This window comes from Panthera uncia, chromosome E1 (genome assembly GCF_023721935.1).
Source record: "Panthera uncia isolate 11264 chromosome E1, Puncia_PCG_1.0, whole genome shotgun sequence".
NCBI classification, from domain to species: Eukaryota; Metazoa; Chordata; class Mammalia; order Carnivora; family Felidae; genus Panthera; species Panthera uncia.
In genome coordinates, this window is record NC_064814.1 from 47,781,499 (window position 1) to 47,793,692 (window position 12,194).

A 12,194-nucleotide genomic window follows, 5' to 3' on the forward strand; every position below is an offset into this window, starting at 1 on the left:
TGTACCAGCAGAATACGCCAGCATCCCACCACCGCCCTCCACCTCCGCTGCCTCCAGCCCGGGGCCAGGCCCCCCGGCGTCGGTCACCCGGACCACCACGCGGCAGCTTCTATGCCAGTCTCCTGCTCTCGCCCTCACCTCCTGCAGCTCTTGGCCCCAGTGTTACTTCCTGGTGTCACCTTCCCCAACCCCTACTCAACGCTGCACAAACGCCCCTTCCCTGCTTTATTTTAACCCACAGCACTTACCCACCAACTGACCGATTGCATCTCTCATTTTCCTTGTTTGTTGACAATCCCCCCCAGCCCTGTAATGTCAACGCCACAAGGGCAGGGTTTTCCTTGGTTTCCTTCTCAGCTGTATCCCCTGTGCTGGGACAGTGCCTGGCCCACAGCAGGCTTTCAACAAATACTACTGAATGGATGAATGAATGAACCAGCAAATGTGTGCTGCCTCCAGCACCCCCGGAGGGCCAGGGGCCGGGCTGACAGAGGAATCCAGGTGGGAGCCCTGAACAGGGACATGGCCTCCAAATGGTATGTCAGAGATAAGCACCGTGGAGGCCTTGGTGCCTGATGGATGGAGGCCTGGCTGGGTCTCTGGTTTACTCAGTGGTTTAAACAGGGCCTTCAGCCCCGGAGCTCTGGGAAAGCCCAAGCTCTGGAGTCAGCTCAGTTAAGCCCCTGCCTCCACCTTATGCGAATTGAAGATCTGTTTTCAGTCCTTCAGAGCATGCCCCGATCCTTGATCCTTGGGCAGAGGGAGGAGGAGGAAAAGAGGGATAGTGCTGAGGCCTCAGGTTCCAGAGCTGCTGCCCCTGAGGCCCCCCACCGCCCCCCACCTTCCACACACACCCTTTGTCTAACATGCCACAACCCCTACCACTTAAAGTGCAGATTCTCAAAAGTGGACTGGTCACTGGCCAGAGAGTGGGCGCATGGCCTTGGGTCAGATGTCCACCCTGGAGCAATCAGCTGCACCCACAGAAGGCAGGAGCTACACGATCACTACCTTCTCCGCAAGGGCAGAAACTGGGAGGAGAGGCCAGGGCTGGGTAGGCATCCCAGATGTGAGCCATGCATGTGGCCTCTCCAGCCACGTATGCTACCCAGCAGCTCCATCAAGTCTTGCTTCCTCATAAAGGAGACAGGGCATGGCTTATCACCCCCATCCTACAGATGAAGAAACTGAGGCCCAGAGAGGGTAAAAGGCTTTCTTGAGGGCACACAGCCAGCTGCCGGCAGAGCTGGAAGTCAGAGCCGGGACTGGCCCATCCTGTTTTTGCTACCCCAGCCCCCTGGCGTGTGGTTTCACAGGGCCCTGCGGGAGTTCCACCAAGATGCCCCCCACCTTGTCCTGCTTTCTGAGCTGGCAGCCCAGTTGTCCCCAATGCATTATTCATGCTCCTGAGAGCTGGCCAGCTCTGGTTACACTGACCGCAGCGCTGGACATGTGCTCTGCCTGCTCCCCTCCTCCCTTGCCCAGGACCTGGTGGGTCCAAGTTTCCCCTCCAAGGTAACTTAGTGGGCTTTGAACATCCCACTGCGGCTCAGGGCATGTGGCTCCACTCTGGCCCAGTACAGATATGCTAGGTGATTTAGGGCAAGTGGCTTCCCTGTTCTGGGACTCGGAGTCTCCCTCTGTGAAGCAGCCGTGACCCTAGCATTTACCTGGGAGCTACCTGAGGCAGCTAAGGCACAGGGAGAGCTTGACTTGTCAAAACAGTCCCCCTCCTGGCGATTTTAACGCCAAATGGTCGCCCCCAGCACAGGTCTGGGCCAGGCTTCCCCTGCTCCCTGGTAAACAACACCCATGCACTTTCCACCACCACTCGGGTGAAACCCAAGGCGGCTCTGGAGGAGATGAATTATGGATCCGCCCTCCCGTAGTCTGGTCCCAGCCAGAAGAAGCTTGGCTGTCCCTCCCCAGGCCACCCAGACCAGTCTCAGCTGCTCCCAGCCCGAAGAGGCCGAGTGTCCAGCTGCGGGCAGTGAACGCGGTGTGTCCCCTTGTCTCCAAGTCCCAGAGCTGGTGACACGGGCCGCGGCCCGGTGGGGAGCAGGCAGCCACCATGGCGAAGGAGGAAGAGGATGAGAAGAAAGCTAAGAAAGGGAAAAAGGGGAAGAAGGCGCCGGAGCCGGAGAAGCCCAAACGGAGCCTGAAGGGGACGTCGCGGCTGTTCATGGGCTTCCGCGATCGCACGCCCAAGATCTCCAAGAAGGGCCAGTTCCGGAGCGCGTCGGCTTTCTTTTGGGGCCTGCACACCGGCCCGCAGAAGACCAAACGCAAGAAGAAGGCGCGCACCGTGCTCAAGTCCACGTCGAAGCTCATGACGCAGATGCGCATGGGCAAGAAGAAGCGGGCAATGAAGGGCAAGAAGCCGTCCTTCATGGTCATCCGCTTCCCGGGCCGGCGCGGCTACGGCCGCCTGCGGCCGCGTGCCCGGTCACTCAGCAAGGCATCCACGGCCATCAACTGGCTCACCAAGAAGTTCCTCATCAAGAAGGCCGAGGAGTCCGGCAGCGAGCAGGCCACGCTGGACGCCTGGCTCAACCGCTCGGGCTCCCGCGTCGGTTCCCGCAAGCTGCCCTTCCCGTCGGGCGCCGAGATCCTGCGGCACGGAGGCCGCCTCCGGAGGTTCCCCCGCAGCCGCAGCATCTACGAGTCGGGCGAGCCCGTGGGCTTCCTGCCCTTCGAGGACGAGGTCCCCTTCCGGCCCTCGGGCTCCCGCAAGTCGCTGTACGGGCTCGAGGGCTTCCAGGACCTGGGCGAGTATTATGACTACCACCGCGAGGGCGATGACTACTACGACCGGCAGTCGCTCTACCAGTACGAGGAGGAGCAGGAGCCCTACATGGGCTACGGCCCCTACGGCCCCTACGGCCCGGCCTGGCCACCCTACGGAGACCACGCCCACGGGTACCCGCCCGAGGACCCCTACGACTACTACCACCCGGATTATTATGGCGGCCCCTACTACCCCACGTACCCCTACGGCTACGGCTACGACGATTACGAGCCCCCATACGCGCCCCCATCGGGGTACGCGTCTCCCTACAGCTACTACGATGGGTACCAGGGCGAGGCGTACCCGCACGGCTACTACCTGGATCCCTACGCACCTTACGAGGCGCCATACCCGCCCTACGACCGCCCGTACGACCTCCCGTACGACGTGCCCTATTTTGATCCATACGGGGGGCCCTATGGCGCCCCCTATGGCATCCCGTACGCCGAAGGCATCTATGGCGGCGGAGACCAGGCCATCTATCCGCCCGAAGTGCCCTATCTTTACCCAGAGGAGCCGGCCTTCGCGTACCCGTGGGTGCCGCCGCCCATCCTGTCGCCCCACAACCCGTACGCCCACCCCATGGATGACATCGCGGAGCTGGAGGAGCCGGAGGAGGCGGGCGCCGAGCGGCAGACCACCTCCTTCCGCCTGCCCAGCGCCGCCTTCTTCGAGCAGCAAGGCATGGACAAGCCCGCCAGGTCCAAGCTATCCCTCATCCGCAGGTTCCGCCTCTTCCCGCGGCCCCAGGTGAAGCTGTTCGGGAAGGAGAAGCTGGACGTGTCCTTGCCCCCCTCCCTGGACATCCCTCTGCCCTTGGGGGATGCGGACGAAGACGAGGAGGAGGAGGAGGAGATGCCCCCTGTGCCTCCGGTGCCCTACGCCCACCCCTTTTGGGGCTTCCTCACGCCGCGCCAGCGCAACCTCCAGCGCGCCCTGTCCGCCTTCGGCGCCCACCGGGGCCTGGGCTTCGGCACCGACTTTGGCCGCCCCCCACCTCGCCCGGCCACCTCGCTGGCGCGGTTCCTCAAAAAGACGCTGTCCGAAAAGAAGCCCACCCCGAGGCTCAGGAGTAGCCAGAAGGCGCGGCTGGGAGGCCCGGCAGTCCGGGAGGCGGCCTACAAGCGCTTCGGCTACAAGCTGGCCGGCATGGACTCCGAGCGCCCCGGCACGCCCATCGTGCTGAGGAGGGCCGAGGCGCGGACGCGCAACAACAACAACTCCCACCGACCGCCCTCGCCCGCGCCCGCGCCTCGGCCGCCCTCCCACTGGAGCGCGCTCCTCTCCCCGCCCGCGGCCCGACGGCCCCCCAGCCCGGGCCCAGGGCCCCCGCCCGCCGCGCCCTTCGCCCCCGCCCTCTCGGGCCTGCCCCGGCCCGCGTCGCCCTACGGCTCCCTCCGCCGGCACCCGCCGCCCTGGGCTGCCCCGGCCCACGTGCCCCTCGCGCCCCCCGCCAGCTGGTGGGCCTTCGTGGAGCCACCTCCCGTGAGCCCGGAGGTGCCCCCGGACCCGCTGGCCTTCCCCGGCTCCCGGCCCTCCTTCAGAGGCTCCCGCCGGCGAAGGGCGGCCTTCGGCCTCCCCTGGCCCCCGCTGCCCTCGCCCCAGCCCTCGCTGAGGAGCCTGTCCGGCTTAGGCTACCGCTCGCCCGTGGGGCCCCCGTCCCCTCAGCCATCGCTCCGCGCTCGGCCCTTCCAGCCTCCCTTCTCGCCCCCGCCCCGCCGGCCCCGCTCGCTGCTGCGGGAGCCCCCGTCCCCGCACCGCCGCTCTGGGCGCCTGGGCCCACCCCGCTCGCCCGTGCTGGGCTCCGCGCGGCCGCCCTCCCCGCCCCCTCTGTTGGGCCACAGCTCGCGGTGTCGCTCCCTCAACCTGCCTTCTCACCTCCCGAACACGTGGCGGCGACTCAGCGAGCCGCCCACCAGGGCGGTGAAGCCCCGGGTGCGCCAGCCCTTTCAGCGGCCTCCCAACGCAGGGTCCTGGCCGGTGGCTGCAGCCGCCCCTGAGCGCCGGGAGAGCCAGCGTGAGCCTGAGGACTCAGAGACACCCTGGACGGTGCCCCCATTGGTCCCCAGCTGGGACGTGGACCTGCCTCCCGCCCAGCGCCCACCGTCGCCCTGGCCGGGAGGTGCAGACAGCTGCCGGGGCTTTTCCAGGCCACCTCCTGTGCCGGAAAACCCCTTCCTCCAGCACGTGGGCCCTGTGCCACCTCCTGCTTCCCAGTCTGAGGACCCAACCTCCGCCGACCTGACCAGTGTCTTCCTGAGTAGGCACCACGACCCAGGGCCTGGACAATTGGTAAAATCAGCCAGCCCGATTCCTGAGAAGCCAGAAGAAGAGACCACTCCGGAGGGCCCTCAGTCACCAGCAGAACCTGAGCCCTCCACCCCCACCCCTCCCAAGGATTCCGCGCCAGAGCGGAAGACGCTAAGGCTCAGCCTCTCCTACCCGCTGGCCACATGTGATAAGATGAGAGCCACGTGGCCGCCATGGCGCCGCTGGGGGACAGTGCCCAGAGCCACAGCCCCCTTGGCACCCACTGGGGCCCCAGGGCCCCTGCCCAGGGTGGGCGAGCGGCGCCAGGCAGGCCCTGGGCGTTTTGCAGTGGTCATGCCACAGGTGCAAAAACTCAGCGCTTTCCAGCGAGTTGGTCCTGCCCCTCTGCAGCCCCCTGTCCAGATAAGCCAGGACCCGGAGCCCGGCCCCAAGCCAAGAGCCTGGAATTTGCTCTGGTCCTGTTTCTGGCTGCCGGCAGAAGCCCCTCGACCCTGGCCACGAGTGCTGGCCCGCCCCCAGTCCTGCCGCCTGGGCCCTGGAGCCAATTGCCTGCGCCATGGGGGCCCCTGGGAAGAAGTTGGCCCCAAAAGCTGGTGGAACAAGGTACGAGGGCAGAGGGCAGAGGGAGGGCTTTGGGGCTTCTGTGCTGGGAAACAGGGACGGCCTCGGGATCTTGGTCAGCTGCCGCCTGCTTGGGCCTCAGTCTTCCCATCTGTAACCTGAGGAGAGCAGCCTTGGGCTCCCAGAGTCTCTGGAAGATTGAACAAGAGGATGCCCGGCACAGGCAGGCACAGTACAGAGACTCCCGAAATTCTTCCCAGTCACTTCAGAGAAGGGATCTTGTCCCAGCCTGTGCTCTGGGCAGCCCTGTCCTGGGCCAGGCTGAATGGCACGTCTGTCCCCAGCAGCCCCCCAGAGATTTTGGCTGAGTACGCAACTTTAGGACTTGCCTGTCCACCCTGTCCCATCCCCACATCCACGTCCATGCTGTTCCTCCTGTCTCCTGCTGACCCTCCCCCAGGCTGGAGTCTTTTTTCTCTTCTGCATTCCTGCTTAAGGGCAGTCCCCTGGGCTGCAGGACTCTGCACTGCCCAAGGGTGAGGAGCTTAGGACCCAAACTTCTGGGTCCTCAGTGCATGGTGAGGAAAATGAGGACCAGAAGATCACACGGGGGACCAGGGGCTGAGCCAGGAGTCTGTCTGAGCCCTCTGTAGGGTGCAGGACAGGTGGCTTAAGTGAAGGGTGCCGAGCTCGTGCATGGCTACCCTGCTCAGGGAGGAACACGAGCCTGATGCTGGGTGGCCCTCTGAGGAGGGGGGTGGTCACCGGAGACTCCCCCGGGACGCCTGGGGTGGGCGGGGCACGCAGGGGGTGGCAGGCGTTTCTCAGCCTCTGCAGACGGCGCCCCGTGGAGCGGGCAGCTAGCCGGCCCGGCGATGGCAACCGGGGCGGCCTGGCTGCTAGGGGGGCCCTGGCCCCGGCGGCGGGTGCCCCGTGCTGTGTGGGCGGCAGCATTGTGGGAGCGGGGCGCAGGGCGCCCGGGGGTGAGGGGCAAGGATGCCTGGGCCCTCCTCACCCTGGAATACGTGAGTGGCTGAATTATTCAGGGTTTGTGGCCACTGGTGCACATGGCCAGATGGGTGGGCGGGAGGCCAGGGCCTAAGGGTGATACTTGCCATGCCCTACTTAGCAGCCTGCTGACAGGCAGGCGGCATGCAGGGCTCTGTCCAGGTGTCCCCTTTCCTTGCCTGCTCAGAGAAGGGTGCGGGCTGGAGCTGAGAGGCTGGAGAGGCAGGAAGCACACGTGTGCTTGCAGACATGCGGGTCACATGCAGGCCTTTGTGCCCGGGACACGTTCTGAGGCGTACCATGGCCCGACAAGGAAAGCGTGTGTGTGTAATGTGTGTGTGCCAGGGCCCGCGCGTATGTGGCATCCTGGGTGTCACGAATGTGCACATCAGTGGGCAGGATGGAGATCCCGCAGGCCACGGGTGGCATCGGGACTTTTGTCTTGAGACCCCCAGGTGTGGTTGAGACAGCCCCGGCTCTCTGTGCACACGAGAGTGTGTCAAATGGGCGTTGAGAGTGTGTATTACAAGCGGCGTGCCTCCAGCCAGGCCTCCCAGGCCTGCGTGCATGCCCTCAGGCATTCTGCAAGACCACAGGTGTGCGTGGGGGCTGCATGAGCTGTTGCATACGGGGCTGCGTGTAGGGGTCTCTGTGCTCGCCCCGGGCTGGATGCAGGGGTACGGTACTGAGCGGGGCGGTTCAGTGTCAGCCCTCCCAGAGGCCCCACGCACCAGGACCCGGACGTGCATCAGGTCGTTGCAGAAGCAAGGATTTGGGGTCCACCCAGGGAAAGAGCGGCTGGGAGAGCCTGAGGTTGGGAGGCCTTCTAGGCAGTCAGAGAGAACACTGTGTGTGCGCGTGTGCTTCCCCCCCAGGGTCAGGATACTCGGGAGCCCCTGGGAGCACCTGCCACAGGGAACGCACGGGCAGGAGGCCAGCATGTGTCCCCCGAGTAAGGGCTGCACGCAGGCTCCGTGGGCCACAGTATTCCACGGCAGGGAGGCCTCAGGACCTGGCCGGGCCCTGGCCTCGGGGTTCTCTTCTCCACAACAAGAGCAGGTGCCAGGCGTGTCCAAGATAGGGGGCCACCCACGGGCGCTCTCCAGCCAGGCCGACCACAGACTCTCTCTCCCAGATGCACTCCATCCGCAACCTGCCTACCACACGGTTCCGTGACCAGTGCCGGGAGGATGGTGTGGAGGACATGACACAGCTGGAGTGAGTGGGGCGGGGCCGGCAAGGGGTCACCACGGGGCTGCACGCTCCTGGCCCGAGCACCTCCTCCTACGAGGGGTGCCCGTCACCTCCTAGAGCATCTCCAGAGCCTCTGTTTCCTCATCTGCAAAGTGGGAGTTGTGAAGTGTCCCGGAGCCGGTGTGTGCGTGTCTAAGCTCTGAGTTGGACGGGCCTGAGTTCAAACCCCAGCCTCACCACCTACTGGCTGGGAGACCTTGGACGCATTACTTTGCCTCTCTGTGCCTCGGTTTCTCATCTGCAAGATGGGGGTGGGTGGCTGTTTTTGTGAGGGTGCTGCCACGTTGGAGGTGCCCAAAACGTGAGGGCTATGCTGGTCAAGATCATTATCCAGTCACGGTGACTCAGCTCTCACGTTTGCTTCCCCAGAGAATCCCCCAACCCCACGAGGTGGTATATATCCATTGGACGGATGAAGAAATTGAGGCACAGAGAAGTTAAGGAACTTGCTCAAGGCCTCACGATTGGTTGGTGACTTGAACTCAGGGCTTTCTGACCAAGGCCCTGCACTGAGGGGGGAGGTGGGCCCTGATGTCCCCTCTTCGTGCCCTTTCAGAGACCTCCAGGAGACCACCGTGCTGTCCAACCTCAAGACCAGATTTGAACGGAACCTCATCTATGTAAGTCCTGGGACTGGGTCTGCCCTGGGCTCAGATCAAGAGGTAGCTGTCTCTTGGGGCCACAGTGGGAAGCACAGATTTCTTCTGCTGAGCCACAGAAGCCAAATTTGTGGCTTCTGGTTTGAACTCTGGGGTTTCTACCATTTGAGTATGACATGCTAGAGCCTGGGGTTCTCAAATCCAAAACCCTAAAATACAGAGTCTTAGACTGGTGGATGCCAGGGAGGGAGACCTGGAGACAGGAAACCCAGAAATGAGTGGCTGTTCACTGGGGACCTGATGGATAAAGCTTCCAGAGTCCTAGAATCTATAGACCTGGATCCCAGGAAGGGGTTGGCCAGAGAGGTGGAAGGAAATCTCTGGCCCCAGAACAGTGGAACGGAGGGCCAGAGGCCCAGAACCACAGTGAAGGAGGGAAGGCCACCCACAAGGGCTCTGGCCACCTCAGAATGCGCTGGACTTCTGACTCCCTCCCAACTCCGGGCAGTGGAGGTTTGACCTCACTGCGAGGCAGAAGCTTCTGGGGCCTGGCCCTGACTATGAATAAATGAAGGATGCAGCAGCTGACACAGCCACCTTTGCACAGTTGTGGCAGGGCGGTTTTGCTCGCTTAGCCTTCTCCCAGCCTCAGCCTGGTACGGTGCCTGAAATTCCACTACCAGAGTACGTGGCCCATCAAACTATGAGAGGGCCCGAGGTGTGAACACGGAGGCCAGGCAGCCACGCATCTGGCCCCGTGAGAACGGGGCTCCGGGCTCCTGGGAGCAGGGAGAAGGGCCATGAGGAGGCAGAGAAACTGAGACCACCGTGTGCCCAGCAGACCTACATCGGCAGCATCCTGGTGTCGGTGAACCCGTACCGAATGTTTGGAATCTATGGGCAGGAGCAGGTGCAGCAGTACAGCGGGCGGGCCCTAGGAGAAAACCCCCCGTGAGTATCTCTGGGGATGGGGAGGGGGCTGTCCCGGGGTCCCCTGGGTCCCTGCCTGCCCCTGAGCCAAGGGTGGGGCCAGCTGGTGGCGGGTCGTCCGCCTGCTCGGCCGAGTGGTCTCTCCCCAAATTTCTGTGGCTCTGACCAGAATGGGGGGCAGGGAGCACTTCCCCAGGGTGAAGGGTGGAGCAGAACGGGCTGCCGAGGTGGACAGAGATGTTCTCCTACCTGAGGGTTTTGCGAGGCAGGGTCCTGTCCCAGTGATACCTGTGACCTGTCTCTCTAGGCACCTCTTTGCAATCGCAAATCTTGCTTTTGCCAAAATGCTTGATGCCAAACAGAACCAGTGCATAATTATCAGGTGAGTGGCGGGTCAGGCCGGGGACCTCTGTGTACAGGGTGGGCGGGGGGTATGTATGGGAGGAGTCTCAGATGATGGGTCTGTATCAGGCCAGACCTGCTATGGGACCTGGGAAAGATCACGTGACATCTCTGGGCCAGCCAGCCCACGTCCTCTGGTGTCCTAGGAGGTCGAAGAAGGGTAGAGGTAGGGGGAGCCCAGAACAGGCAGTGAACTGGTTGAGTCTCCTTCTGGTCCTTTTCCCGGTCAGTGGAGAGAGTGGTTCTGGAAAAACCGAGGCCACAAAGTTGATTCTACGCTACCTGGCCGCCATGAACCAGAAACGAGGCATCACGCAGCAGGTGAGTTGCATGGTCTGTCTGACTCCCCAGGACTCCCAAGCTCAGTGCTCCCCAAGAGACAAGGCTCCTTGGCCCCATTTGGAGGATGGCGAGGCTGAGGCCACGGTTGCCCTGGGGGGGCTCCTAGGACTCTGGCTCTTTCAGCCACACCCCTGCCCGCCCTGGCCATGCCTGCAGGGAGCTCCCTCCTGCCTGTGCTCCAGGGCAGCCCTGGTTCCAGCCGTGCTAGGCCTGGCCAGAGAGGAAGCCCCATGGGCAAGGGGAGTCACTCCATTTCTGCTGCCTGGCCTCACCTTCTTGGTGGTGAAAGAGAAAGGACAGGCCTAGTCAAGGGGGTGGGGTGCAGTAGACGCTGGGGTGCTGAGAACACGGGACCGGGGTAAGCACAGGATTGGAACATTGTGGAGAGTGCTAGGTCCTCCAAACCTGAGAGTGTTAGACCCTCATAAAGCTTTCCCGAGGGCATACTGTGTGTCCCTCACAGTCCGGGCTAGGTGATGGCAGCAGCAATGCAGACAAGTGTTCCCGCCCTCATGGGAATTTCGTTATAGTAGAAATGGAAGAAAAAAAATACACAAGTAAATCGTGTTTCTGTGAAAGGGTGGGAATTTGTGGAGGGAAAAAAAAGCAGGGAGGGAGATGGGGAGTTTGGGGGGGTTGTAATTTGAAGCATGGTGGTCAGGGTAGGCTCCACTGAGAAGGGGTGAGAGTGGGCCCTAAAGACATCTGGGGGAAGAGCAGACAGGGAGCGGGAAGGGCAAGTGCAAAGGCCCTGGGGTGCGAGGAGGTCTGATGTGCTCAGGGGATGGCAGCGTGGCATCATGGAGTCCAGGCAAGGGAGGACCGTGGCTTGGGCCAGGGAAGTGGTGATGGAGATGGTGAGCACAGCTAGACCCGGGTGCAGTTTAAAGGTCAGCCAGAGACTTGCTGAAGGCCAGATTGGCGTGTGACAGAGTGGGTCGGTCCGGGGGCAACCCCAGGCATTTGGATTGAGCCATAGGCAACGTGGAGGTGCCATCAGCTACATGGGTAGGGCTGTGGAGAAAAGACACAGGTACTCTGAGGGGTCTGCTGGGCATCCAGAGATGTTGGGAAGGTGGCAGATGTACCATGAGCCTAGAGCTCAGGGACGATGAGGCTGGAGGCGAAGCCCCACCAACTGAGACTCCAGAACCTGACTCTCAGACTCCCTGCCCCAGACTATGAAGATTTGCAAGTGGCCGCAGCGTCCCAGCCAATGGCAATCTTGGCAGGGGATCCAGGGGCATCAGGTGGGGGCCACGTGGCCCTCAGTGGGAATTGGGTCAGCCCAGGCTTCGGAGTCAAGAGGGGTTACTTCCCCCGGTCCCCTCTGATGCCTGCCTTGGCCTGCCAGCCCCTCCTATCCCAGCCTGGGCCTCCGGGGCCCTCCCTTTGCTTCAGCCAGGGTTTTCAAAATCTAAGTTCAGACTTCTGGAAGGACTGGCCGGGTAGCAGGGAAATGTGTGCGTTGAGCCCCTCCTGTTTGCTCGGGGCTTGCATTATGTTGTGGCGCGAGAGCCTCACGGCAGCCCTGGGAGGCAGGTATGTTTGTGTCCATTTATGGATGGGGAGACTGGGGCCTGGGAAGGGAGATGACTTACCCAGTGTCCCCAGGTGAGAGGGTGGAGGAACTGGGATTTGAAGCCCAAGGCAGAGAGCCGTCTTAGCAGGGGTCAGGGAGGACAGTCGCGGTCGTGGGACGTGCCAGGCATTCTGCAGATATAAGGATGGGCCCGCCAGCTGGGATGGTCACCGCCTCATTTCCCAGCCGCCGCTCTGCCCTGCTCGTGTAATCCGACAGTCCTTGCCCAGGGTCAGTTTCAGGCACTCTCTTAAACAATCCAGGGTTTTATTTATTTATTTTTTTTTTTTTAATTTTTTTTTTTTAACGTTTTATTTATTTTTGAGACAGAGAGAGACAGAGCATGAACGGGGGAGGGGCAGAGAGAGAGGGAGACACAGAATCGGAAGCAGGCTCCAGGCTCTGAGCGGTCAGCACAGAGCCCGACGCGGGGCTCGAACTCACGGACCGCGAGATC

The 12,194-nt window shown here is 62.6% G+C and overlaps 1 protein-coding gene across 1 annotated transcript in view; it reads left to right on the top strand.

Moving 5' to 3' along the window:
* The first annotated feature begins 2,071 nt into the window (after nt 1–2,071).
* The window catches only part of MYO15A (myosin XVA), a 52,014-nt gene continuing 41,891 nt past the window's right edge, over nt 2,072–12,194 (top strand). The window contains exons 1-6 of the mRNA XM_049636870.1: nt 2,072–5,662; nt 7,764–7,846; nt 8,439–8,502; nt 9,323–9,432; nt 9,719–9,793; nt 10,044–10,134. Coding sequence (XP_049492827.1) covers nt 2,072–5,662; nt 7,764–7,846; nt 8,439–8,502; nt 9,323–9,432; nt 9,719–9,793; nt 10,044–10,134 — 4,014 coding nt within the window. The remainder of the gene's footprint in view (nt 5,663–7,763; nt 7,847–8,438; nt 8,503–9,322; nt 9,433–9,718; nt 9,794–10,043; nt 10,135–12,194) is intronic.